Raw genomic sequence first — 11,345 nt, 5'->3', positions numbered from 1 at the left:
TTTGTATGTAAATACCGTGCAGAAAGGCCCTCCCTATCTTTGTAATTAATTGACACGTTATACCACTCATCATGTGCTACAGAACCAATGGTGGAGACTCCAATCTCCCCCAAACCCCGCAATTTCACATCTGCAAACACTGTCTTCATCCACTTGACTCCTAGCACCCGCCCACACGTGGCCAACCTTTGGCGTTTTTAATGTATTTTTTTTTCCCCTCCTCTCTGCAGGTTCATATGTGGAGACCAACCTTATATGGACTGCTCTCTCCAGCAATGGCTGGTTTTTTTCAAGCAGCAGGCACCAGATCCGTGTGTTTAAACGAGACCCTGAAGTAAACGCACTTTGGCATTTTTCCTGGAGTTACAAACTATTTCAGAAGCCGGTTGCCACTCGTGCTCCGTGATTTTTTTCCCCCACTGCAGCAGAGCAAGGCTGTAAAATATCTATCTATATCGCAGCCGCTTTTTCCTCGCCCCCCCCCCCGCGTCTCCCCCCACACCAGCCTTCGTTATTTTTTATTCTTAACGCCCCCCCCCCCGCAACATACACACACACACCCTCCCCTCTTCCTGGGGTGTTTGTGGGGTGTGTGTGGCTTGTGCAACAGCGAATTGACAAACTGGTGCTCCAACTTTCCTGCATAAATTTGGCCAGAATATGTCTCTGACCAACACAAAGACGGGGTTTTCTGTAAAGGACATCCTAGATCTCCCTGACACCAACGATGAAGAGGGATCCCTCGTTGAAGGAGCGGATGAAGAGAACGAGGGGTCGGAGCCACCCAAGAAATCCGGAGTTCTGGGGCAAAACCCACTGGAGGGGGTTCAGACTCTGCCTTTGAAAAACCCTTTCTATGATACCAGTGATAATCCCTACACGCGTTGGCTGGCCAGCACGGAAAGCATCCAGTATTCCTGTGAGTAGTGAAACTTACATTGATTCCATGTACCGTCTGCATTGTCTTGTGATTGATCCGTTCAGCGCCGCAGCCTCTAACCTGTATTCTTCAGTAATAATAATAATAATCAATAATAAACCTATCTGTTATCTCTTCCTAATAGCTATTACGGGAAGCATGAGCGCTCCGATTTACCCTGTGTGTGGTTGTTGTTTCACCAGGCTCTCCGGAGTCAAACTAGCCGCAGGGATTTCTTTGGGTTTGATTCGATTGGTATAAAAAACAAGGGTTTGGAAGCCCCTTCTTTCCCCAAGGGGGGATTTTATTTGTATATGTATTTATTTTTTAGAACGAGAGAGAGAGAAATCAACCCAGCCTAGGGAAAGAAAAGCAAAAGTCACCTCCAGCGATCTAAAAATGGCACGAACAGAGTTTGCTAAATCAAACAGAGCGAGCCTTGTGTGGCAGTTTTGGATCGCTTCGGTGTAGACAGTTCAGAAATGTCTCACTGGCCGGGCGGCTGTGGGGATCAATGAAGGGACTGTTAAATTATCCTTTAAAAATCAATCCACGTACCCCTCCCCCTCCCCCAGCAAATCGCTTGAGGTCCAAAGTCCAGTAGATGTAAAAGAGATGCAACATTAGGTGAGGAATAGAGGAATTTGTGATCCAGATCGATGTGGCTGTCTTGTAATGTGCATACAGACCGACGGGTGAATAGATCTGTAGACATGCACATGAATGTCTACATGCATCTAAAAGTGTGTGTAATTATGAACGTGAGTGTATATATAAATATATTCATATTCACAAGCTATCTAATATAAAACTCCCATCTCCATGTATTTATATATGTTGATAGCTGTGCAGATACACACGTGTGTCGCAGATGGCCATATCATTGGGAACATACATGGGCATAGTGTGTTGTGTGTCGTCGTTTACTTTTCCTCCGGTGTTTGCTGCTCTGGTGGAGTGTAGGAGGCAACTGCCTATTCCTCGCGGGGTTCATTTGTTTTCGGGGAAAGCCCCGCTCCCTCAGCCCAAGCGGGGTTTGGGGGGTAGCTGGTGCCCCCCTGGGGAGAGTGCCTCCCCACGGTAGAGAAAGCGAGGGCGATTTCGCTGCATTTCCCGGCTGGAGCAGGGGAGGGTAGAGAGCAGAGCCGCAGGTGCCCCCGGGCCGGGACCCCCCGCCCCCCGGCAGCACCCCTCTGACTTATGCTCTCGGTGGCCTTTCTGCAGTGCACGGGCTGGCCTCCAGCAACTCCCAGCACGACTCCTCCACCAAATCCCCCGACCCCTCGGCCGACGAATCCCCGGACAACGACAAGGACACGGCCAGCGCCGGCGACTCCGGCAAGAAGAGGAAGAGGCGGGTGCTCTTCTCCAAGGCACAGACCTACGAGCTGGAGAGACGGTTCCGACAGCAGCGGTACCTGTCCGCCCCCGAGCGGGAGCACCTGGCCAGCCTCATCCGCCTCACGCCCACCCAGGTGAAGATCTGGTTTCAGAACCACCGGTACAAGATGAAGAGGGCCCGGGCTGAGAAAGGTATGGAAGTGACTCCTCTCCCCTCCCCACGCCGGGTAGCAGTGCCCGTCTTAGTCAGGGACGGCAAACCCTGCCACACGCTCAAAGCTCAGGACTTAGCCGCGGCCACTTTCCAGGCTGGGATCCCCTTCTCCGCCTATAGCGCCCAATCGCTCCAGCATATGCAATATAACGCCCAGTACAGCTCCGCCAGCAACCCCCAGTACCCGACAGCGCATCATTTGGTGCAAGCCCAACAATGGACTTGGTGAACATTGCCGAGACAAGAAACTGAGGCTCCAAAATCAAACCTCGGGGGGGGGGAGACAATATGAATATTAATTATTATTATTAATGATGGTGCATTTTTCCCCCTCTCCTATTTTTCCTCCTTTTGGGGGGTTCGATTTGTTTCTTTTGGGGGGTGGTTTTTGTGCGCCATGTTTACAGAGATTTTTGCGCCATGCAAAGTGGTCCTGTCTACCTACAACTAAAAATAAAAATCTTACTAGTAATAAGAATGAATCCGTATGCGCTTGTGATTTCGTAAAGTACGTTTTGTGTGCTGTACAGCTGTTGTCAGTCGTATATAAAACAAGTGGAGGACACTTTAAAACTAGAGAATTTGATCTCTCTTTTTATATGAACCTTTACCTATTTATGGCCGTGTATAAATTCTGACAACTATGAGCAAAAAAATTAATTTTTTTTGTAACTATGTGTGGTTATTGTTGCCATAAGTGACAGTCAGGGCGGTTTATTTTATTTTGTTCTTTTGGTTGGGTGCAAAGATTTCCCAAATATTAAGCAAGCAAAGAAACTGGAGACGGAGAAGAAATGTTTGGGTCCTCTCCATAGAAATCTCCAGCTCCTCGTTGTGTATAAATCCTGCGGGGGGGGGGGCGCTACGGGGAGGGTTTCCATTTTTTATAGGAATTTTAATAAAAATGCTGTTTGAAAAAAACCAAGCCAACAACAAAAGAACGTTTTTGTTTGACTTTGTGGCTACCTGCAAACCCCTCACTTTGAAGCGACACGGACCGGAGGGATCCTGTGGGGGGAGGGGGGAAGCCTGCCTCGCCTGATTGTCCGATCAATGAGATCTTCTCCTGGTGCCAGTTGTTTTATGGGGAATGATGAACCCTTCCGTCGGAAATCCGTGCTTGGCCTGCGGCAGATTCCCAGGCAACAGCTCGGCGGAGTTTCGCCCCTCTTAGAACTTTTAGGGAAACTTTAAGCACCCTCCCCAAACTTTCCGCAAACGATCAGATACCTGTCTTCCTCTTCCTCTTCTTCTTCTTCTTCTGCGTCCTGCCTCATTGTGTCTACTGGAGAGACAAAGGCGCTGGAGTAGTGACTTTGTGGAAATGAAAAAATAAGCCCCACCACTCACTTAAATGTAAGAGTGACCCTTCAGCGGAGGGGCTTTTGATTCCAGTCTCGTCTCAATGGCCTGCCTTTGCTCGGGGGTTGATCTAAGCGGGGGGAGCCCGAAGAGTTGTAAGTCCTCCTTTAGCCGGCAGTGGTAGATAGGCGGCTGAATGGGGGCTGGAGGGGGGTATCGGCTGGGGGATGAGTTTATACCCCCTTTCTGCTCCTGCGGGCAGATAACGCTTTGGGGCAAGTCGTGGGGCACACGGGGCTCTCCCTAAACGCGGTCGGATTTGCAATGCAAAGTTTGCCCTAAAACCTGTTTTAACGAAACGGAATTTTGTCATCTCCGTCCGGGCGACTGGCTCCCTGGAGATCCCCTTCTGCCTGTGATAACACGTATTGGGAATTTGTGGGGTGCCGCGACATAGGGGGAGTTCTCCAAATGCGGTGGGCTTGTGTAGGAAAGTTTGTCTAAGGCGTGTTTTAAAGCAAAACTTCCTCTGGCTATTTAGATGATCATTTTAGAATATGCGTTTAAAGGACACACAGATCCAGCTGGAAAGCGAGTGTGTGTGTTATGCGTGTGTGTGTACATCTAGGATCATAGGTACACACTTTGTGCCTCTCTGTTCTCTCTCTCTCTCCCTTGTATATAATATATGCACGCACACACGATTTTTAGGCTTACACATACTCCAATATGCTTGGAGTTGACCCGAAATGAATTGGCCCCTCTGTCTTGGGTAGAGAGGCTTCTTTCCAACCATGCTGTTTAAATTCTTCTCCGTTTCTGAAACTGTCTCTCTTGCTGTAAGCTGGACAAACAGCAGGGACTGCAGGGGCAGGGCGGGGGGGGGGGGGGGGCTCGGAACAGGGAAAGCAAACTGAACTGTCCCCACTGAATTACCTGCCGCGCTCTTGCTGATGATCAGATTTAATTCAATATCTCGCGCAAACATGATTATCTGTAACAAAATCGGCGGGACCCATAGCTCTGCGTGGACAGTGCTGGCGGGGGGGGGGGTCTTCTAGCCATGCGCGGATCTGTTTCAGGACTGGAGTCCCAGCTGTGATGGCCATTTCTTGCAATGGTGTCTTACCAAACTCAGGCGCAAAGTTGACACCAGTTTAAATTCTTCCCTGGTTTAGTCGCTTCCCACTGAATGTTGAATTGTCATGACAAGCGGGAGGCAGTCACAGAGCGGGGGCGGGGGGGGGTTGTTTTTGGTTTTGCTTCAGATGAAACCTTATTCCACACGACCCCCCCCCCCCCACACACACACACACAAAACCCAAGAAATGCGTCCGGGTTTCCCCAAAGCCGAGGGCACTCATCAACAGCGTGGCTGGCAAACGGCAAGTCGCGGCTCTGCCGTGGCAGGATCTATCCTGCAAGCTGATAGTTATTAGCAAAGCGAGAGAGATCTAAATACATAAGGAGTGGCAGCGTTTCGCTGCAAACAGGGGGTCTGAGGATTTTTTTTTTTTTTTTTTTTTTTGCCATCTCGGTAGCCAGGCGGGGCCGAGCTTCCCGTGAAGCGAAAACAGGTTTCGGCGGCGCCTGAAGAAAGGAGCCCACTTTGCAGGGAAGGACACTTTCCCCTCTTCCAATTCCGCCCGCCGCGCAGAGCGAGTGGGAGGGAAACAGTCACTTTCTGCTTGGCCCCTATTAAGTCTATCAAGCCAGTTGTGTGGCCCTCCCCCGTGGCCTTATATTTCACACGCCGCTGGGGCAGTTTGGCGCAGTCTATCTTTGCACAATATACAGTAGCCACCACAAAACAGCACAATGCGGGAGGCTGGTCGTTAAGGATGTTAGAGGCGTACATATTAAGGAGGGCAGAGAGACAGAGAGAACCCAGAGGGGACGGGGTAGGGGGAAAGAGAGAGAGAGAGAGAGAGACAGTGCTGGCCTCCCCCATCCTCCCCCTGTTCTTTGTAGTGCCATTCAATTCGTTTATCAGGAGCGGTGCATCCCCGAGTCAGGGAGAAGTATCCTTGGGTTTTGTTCTGGCTGTCACTTGGAGCCATTGTCCCCCATGTTGTACATGCCGTATTCCATATGGCCAGCTGGGCTGACCCTCACAAAACCCAAATTGTGTCCTGCTTTCAAACCCTGCATTGTTGTCTGTGAAAGGAAGACGAATTAAAAATTCGTGCTATATCTGTTCTGGGGGAGGGGGAAAAACCCCCTCTCTCTTCTTGGAAGGATAACAGGGCCTCCTTTTCTCCAGCCCCACTGACAAGTTTGTCTCTCATTTCACAGGAAATTAAATTCCTGCATCTGCACGGGGCCTAAACAAATCTCGCCCATAAAAATGAAAGCAAATGGCAGTCGATGCGCCCCGATCAGCATTGTGGTTCCGCTGACTTCGGGTCGCTGAGCTGGTTTTTTCCCCTCTGCCGGGAGAACAAGGTTTCATTCACAGGGGGGTGTAATGTTATGCAGGCTTCTCCCTCCGTGCCCAACTGGAGAGCGCGGCGGACTGACCACTTTTTGTTCTCCTCCAGAGAACTGTCCCTTTCTTGTGATAGTGCTTCCTTGTTCCAGGCCGGCGAGTTTGAGAAGTCGCCATCCCGCTCCTTTCTCTGGAAGGCTTTCTCTGGTTGGGGCGAGGGGCGCTGGCGGTTAACCATCTCCACCGGGGCCACCAGACCTGGCTTCCTGCCTTTACCTGGAGTTCTTGGCGGCTGACCGCGCCCTGGCGACGCGCTATGCCCCCCGCGCTCCGGAGAGTAGCCTGGGCGAGTAGAAAATGAATGAAGCAGCCAAGGAGCTAAATGCAAACAGGGTGGGCGCGAACAACTGAAGGGGCTAACTTTGATTATTATTTTTTTTTAAAGAACACAACAAAAAAATCAAATCAAATAAAGGATTTTCGGCTAAAATGCTAACTCGGTTCCTACACCGAGCAGGCAATTTCTCTTTATTTGAGTGGGAACACGCCCACACAAACTCTGCCATCCCTAGTGTGGTTTGGGTGATATTGTGACGGGGAAACGGACGGATTTCCTACGCGATGTCGGATGTGTTGGGAAGGGGGGTTTTTTGGCTTTGTGTTGAGGAAGGCATAAACTGCAGCGGTCTGGAAATAGATCAACAGGAAGAAATGTTAATTGGCCTCGTTCAAAGTAGCCTGTTGCGGGCCAGACAGATATGTCACCCTTCCACTGGTAGGAGACACGGGGAACACATTACACCTCCAGTGGGTGATCTGGAAAACCAGAGTCACGTCCGACAGGAAAGAAAAGGCGATGAATGAATGCGGGATGAATCCCCCAACTCCAACCCAATCCAGGGACATTATAGTTAAACTTGCGCTTCAGGGTTAATTTCCCTCCTTTCGCTCGTCTCTTAGCCACCCCCCTTCGCGTCTACAGAGCCACTATTTAGGAGAATCAGATAACCTGGTAATGAGGTGGAAACCCCTCTAAGCCAGGGAAAGAACTTACTTTCATTACCTATTGACTGTTGGGCTTAGCTGAGACCTGGCGTGGGTCGTTCGGGCCTTTTCAAGAGGGCTGGGCAATGAAAAGCTAATCCAATGTTTACCGAGTCTAAGAACAATTCTCAGCTGTCGTTATTAAGGGGCCGAATCAGCCAGGGATGGCTTGGGCGGGGAGTACGAAAGCAAACGCTGTGTGTGTTTGTGTTTGTGTGTTTGTGTGTGTGGGGGGGGGGGGGAGTGCAGCCCAGAGTACACGGCCCCCGTTCTACACTAGCTGGCCAGGCGGCAGATACGCCTGAAGTGGCGGTGTGTACTAGATAGTGTAGTGTGGACGATTTCCGGAAACATGCACTTGTGGCTTCACAAGAGTGACACTCGCCCCGTGTCCACGGATCATCTCCTTTTATCCCGGCATCTGCCAATAAACCCCGCGATCTCCCCACCGCGCACGCTACCCGCTGCTATCTGACAGAGGAAACAATCTCGTTCGTATTGCTTCCCCCGCCCCCGCCCGCCCCTTGAAGACTTCGATTTTTAGGCGCTGTTATTACTAAAGCATCGTCGCAAACGATCGGGAGCCGGGGGTCCCCCAAGGAAGGAGGGGAACGAACAACCCAGGCCGGAATATCATTGTAATGGCACTTTTTAACCACAAGGGGTCATCAAAGTTCTTCCTTGCTGTCCCTGGGGTTTTTTCCCTCCTCCTGCTCTGAACTGTCCTTATGATAAATGGTTTTATTTCCCATTGAACATCATCGCCAGTTCCGAGAGGTGGTTCTGGGGTTTTTTAACAACCTTTAAAAAAATCTCACAGCCAAAAAAAAAAAAAAAAAAAAGAGAGAGAGAGAGAGAAGTTAAAAAGGCATGATCGTCTGAAGCCACTTCCTCTCTCAATTGTGTTCAAAAAGGAATGGTCAAGCATAAATCAGCACACACACACGCAGCAAATGAAGACTTCAGTTTTATTCCATTTGCTGTATCCCCCCCTCCCCCCGATTTAAAAAAACCCCCTCAGATTGTTAATGTGAGTTTGTAAACAAAATCTGATCTCTTCCTGTTTTTAAAGTGTGACTCTCAGATTCTGTTGGCTGAATAAAACCAGACACACAGCCACTGTGTATATGGGAGATTTGACTGTATTCCTCTATGTGTAAGGTGTGTGTGCCAACGGTCTGTTTATTTTACATAAAAATATTAGAGGTGTAAATAAAAAACACAATCCTCAATAGATTTCTTTATCTTGTATTTTTTTTCATTCTCATTCTCTCTCTCTCTGTATGTATATATATATATATATATACAAAGACACACATTTGTGGTTGTGTGTGTGTGTGTGTACATACCTCTAGCATGCATAAATGGCTGGCTGGCTCCCACACACACATAGCACAGAAGAATATCAGAGGCCTATAACCATATGCTTGTTTCTGATCAATACTAAATGCCACCAGAAGGAAGTGACTGGTCAAAAAGTGCATCATGCAATAGACTTATGGACCTCTGGGAATGTAAACACTGTCGCTTTAAAATTGCAACTGACCTGATGGGGGGCGGGGGAGGGCAGACGGGCTAGGAGCAGCTCCAGCCCACAAACAGGTAGGGGTGTGGTGTAGGGAAAGAAGACACAGGGCAAAACTGAGGCAAGCAAAGATTGCTGGGGTCAGCAAAGAACAGAGTGGAGGTCCAGGAGAAGACTTTTTAACTTGAAATCACATTCTGGGCCCGGAAAGCCAAGAGGTACAAGCATGAAAGCTGGTCGGTGATCCCACCGGCTTGGTTTTGGGTTGACACCATAAACCCCTCTCGCTTTGAGACCAGAGCTCATGCCGCCACTCGAAAATGGCCAGACTCTTTTTTACTTGCAGATTGCCCCTTGTGCCCAACTCAAAACACAACACAAAATGGGTGGAAGACAACCGGTTCCGTGATCTACTATTATGAAGTCATCTTTAGCCAGCAGCCTACAAAAGGGAAGGTAAACGACTGGTAATATTACAGCTGGAAAGCAAGAGGCGAATTCTTCCCGCTAGGGAAACCAGTGCTAGGACAACTCATTTTTGTGTTTGAAAAAAAGTTCAAGTTCCCATTAATTATGTGACGCATCACTTGGATGTCAACTTCTAGCACAAAGCAAACTGTGAGGCCATTTTATTAAACATCGATTAAAACACACACACCACGCTGGGTGGCCTGATGATTTTGCTCATAGATGAAATGCTCTCTCCGAGAGCCTGTCCCACCGACACAGCCTGGTCATTGCCACGAGCTCTGAGCCGGGGGGCGGGGGTCGCTGGTTGTCGCTTTCCCCCACCCCTGGTTATGGAGAACGGCGAGTTTGGCTCTAAACTCTGACGCCGACCCGATTAGCGCTGAGTGTGAACGTCAACAATCGGCGGTGGGGGGGCGGCGATGCCGCGACCGTCCGCGGGGTGGCGCAATTGGATAAGGAATGAGCCGCCAGCCTCAGCCGCTCGTGGCGCTTTCCCCGGGGATGGTGCAGAGCCCCCCCTTGCGGTGGCTCAGCACATGGCTGTTCCCTCCTGTCCTCTAACTCCGGGCCCTGGCAAAACTGCCCCTGAGCCTGGTATTTTCTCTCCCCCCGCTTCGCAAATGCCTCCCCCACTGCTCTAGCATGACTCTGGTCTGCAAAGGCTCTCCCGTCTCAGCGGAGAACCACAGTAGCAAAGAGCCTTCGCAGCTGCTGGCCTGGCCATGGGAGCTGCTCCTGTCCTCAGTTAACCTAGGGGCAGGGCAGCCGGAGCAGGGAGGAAACGCAGGCCCTTTGCAAGTAGGTGGTGAAGCAGGGGGGCTTAAAGCTGGGCTCATGCAGCGTCCCCTTCCTCCTGCTCTGCTGCCAAATCGAGCAGGATGAATTAGCTCATTAAGTGCCTTGCTCTTGTGCAGTGTTTTACCTCACGCTGGGCTTTTGCGAGTGCCATGAGCCGCGTTTCATATGGCGACAAAGAGAGGTGAAAGGCCTTGCCCAAGGCGCCCAGGCTGGCAGTGCCAGAGCTGGAAAGCAACCTAGGGTCCCCAGCTACCATAGCCTTTAATGGAGAGAGGCGTGCCCGTAAACCTCAGTGGGAATACAGTCCTACACACTAGCCAAACTACCAAGCCCCACCAATGAGTAATTCTATGAGAGCTGGCATTATACAGGGCCCAGGCCTGCACCCACTGTCCTCAATATAGGCCCGAGTCTCTGCTGCCCTACACCTTGCGCAGCCGTACACACCAGTGCAAAGCGAGTGCAAGATGTTACCGCCTCGAGCTTTCACCACCCCTTGTGCACTGGTGAAATTGATCACACAGGGCACAGCACGGCAGGGAATTAAGCCCTAGCTTTACAGGGCGACCAGGATGCGGCTGGACTGAGAACCAAGTGGCCCATTGCCAAATCTTTTTGTGCCTACTCGCATATAGCTACATTGGGCATTTCTTCGGGGACCAGCTACTCCAGTATGGCGGCAGCAAAAGTGAGGAAGGATGGTCAAGCCTTTGGCTTGGGCTGCCTTTTGGCTCTGCTACAGACTTCCTGGGTGATCGTGGGTCATCACATAATTGCTCCCTGCCTCAGTTTCCCTTCTGTAAAATGAGGATAAGAGCACTTGCTTCCCCCCACCCTTCCGCTCTCCTCTTTTTAGCTTGGGAGCTCTTCAGGGCAGGAACTGTCACTCACTAGGTGTTTCAAAAGCACTTAGCACAATGGGGCCACATAGCAACTGGCCAGCTGTACAGTGCACACACACCCCCCATCCCTGCACTCGCTTCCTAATGAGCACAGGTGATCACCTCACGCCCTGAAGGCCATCAGAGCCACTGTCATTGATTTCAGCGTGCACTGGCCCAGACTTTAATTGCAGAGAGCAGCTTAGCTTGCCAGGCTAATAGAGCTCAACTGCAAAGGTTATGAATCATTGTAACATTTAATCACCCAGGTTCCCATTTTAATTCAATGCTTGGGCAGTGTCATCGGGGGCTGTAGGATCTGGGCCCCATCATAGTAGCAGTGGGAGTGGCTCACAGCCAATGGCGGCCAGCTCACCACTTACGTCCGGAACAGGATTCAGGAAGAATGAAGACCCTCCTCA

General features: G+C 50.4%; 1 protein-coding gene across 2 annotated transcripts; it reads left to right on the top strand.

The window, feature by feature from the left end:
- The first annotated feature begins 546 nt into the window (after nt 1-546).
- Nucleotides 547-9,428, top strand: NKX2-2 (NK2 homeobox 2). Of its 2 annotated transcripts, XM_074947201.1 has the most exons (3): nt 547-919; nt 2,144-2,452; nt 9,120-9,428. In XM_074947201.1, the coding sequence occupies exons 1-3, from the start codon at nt 661-663 to the stop codon at nt 9,242-9,244; spliced, it is 693 nt and encodes a 230-aa protein (XP_074803302.1). In that variant the 5' UTR covers nt 547-660; the 3' UTR covers nt 9,245-9,428. The 2 variants fall into 2 exon arrangements, with proteins under 2 accessions (XP_074803302.1, XP_074803301.1); XM_074947200.1 differs by lacking the exon at nt 9,120-9,428 and having other exon boundaries at nt 2,144-2,737.
- Nucleotides 9,429-11,345: the final 1,917 nt, after the last annotated feature.

The sequence above is a fragment of the Natator depressus genome, chromosome 3 (genome assembly GCF_965152275.1).
Source record: "Natator depressus isolate rNatDep1 chromosome 3, rNatDep2.hap1, whole genome shotgun sequence".
NCBI classification, from domain to species: domain Eukaryota; kingdom Metazoa; phylum Chordata; order Testudines; family Cheloniidae; genus Natator; species Natator depressus.
Note: the sequence above shows the minus strand (reverse complement) of the source record. Positions and strands in the feature narration are given on the sequence as shown.

Coding starts and splice junctions, on each gene's coding strand:
- NKX2-2 (XM_074947200.1), top strand. CDS start 661: ATGTCTCTGACCAACACAAAGACGGGGTTTTCTGTAAAGGACATCCTA. Junction 920..2,143: donor GGAAAGCATCCAGTATTCCT/GTGAGTAGTGAA, acceptor GCCTTTCTGCAG/TGCACGGGCTGGCCTCCAGC.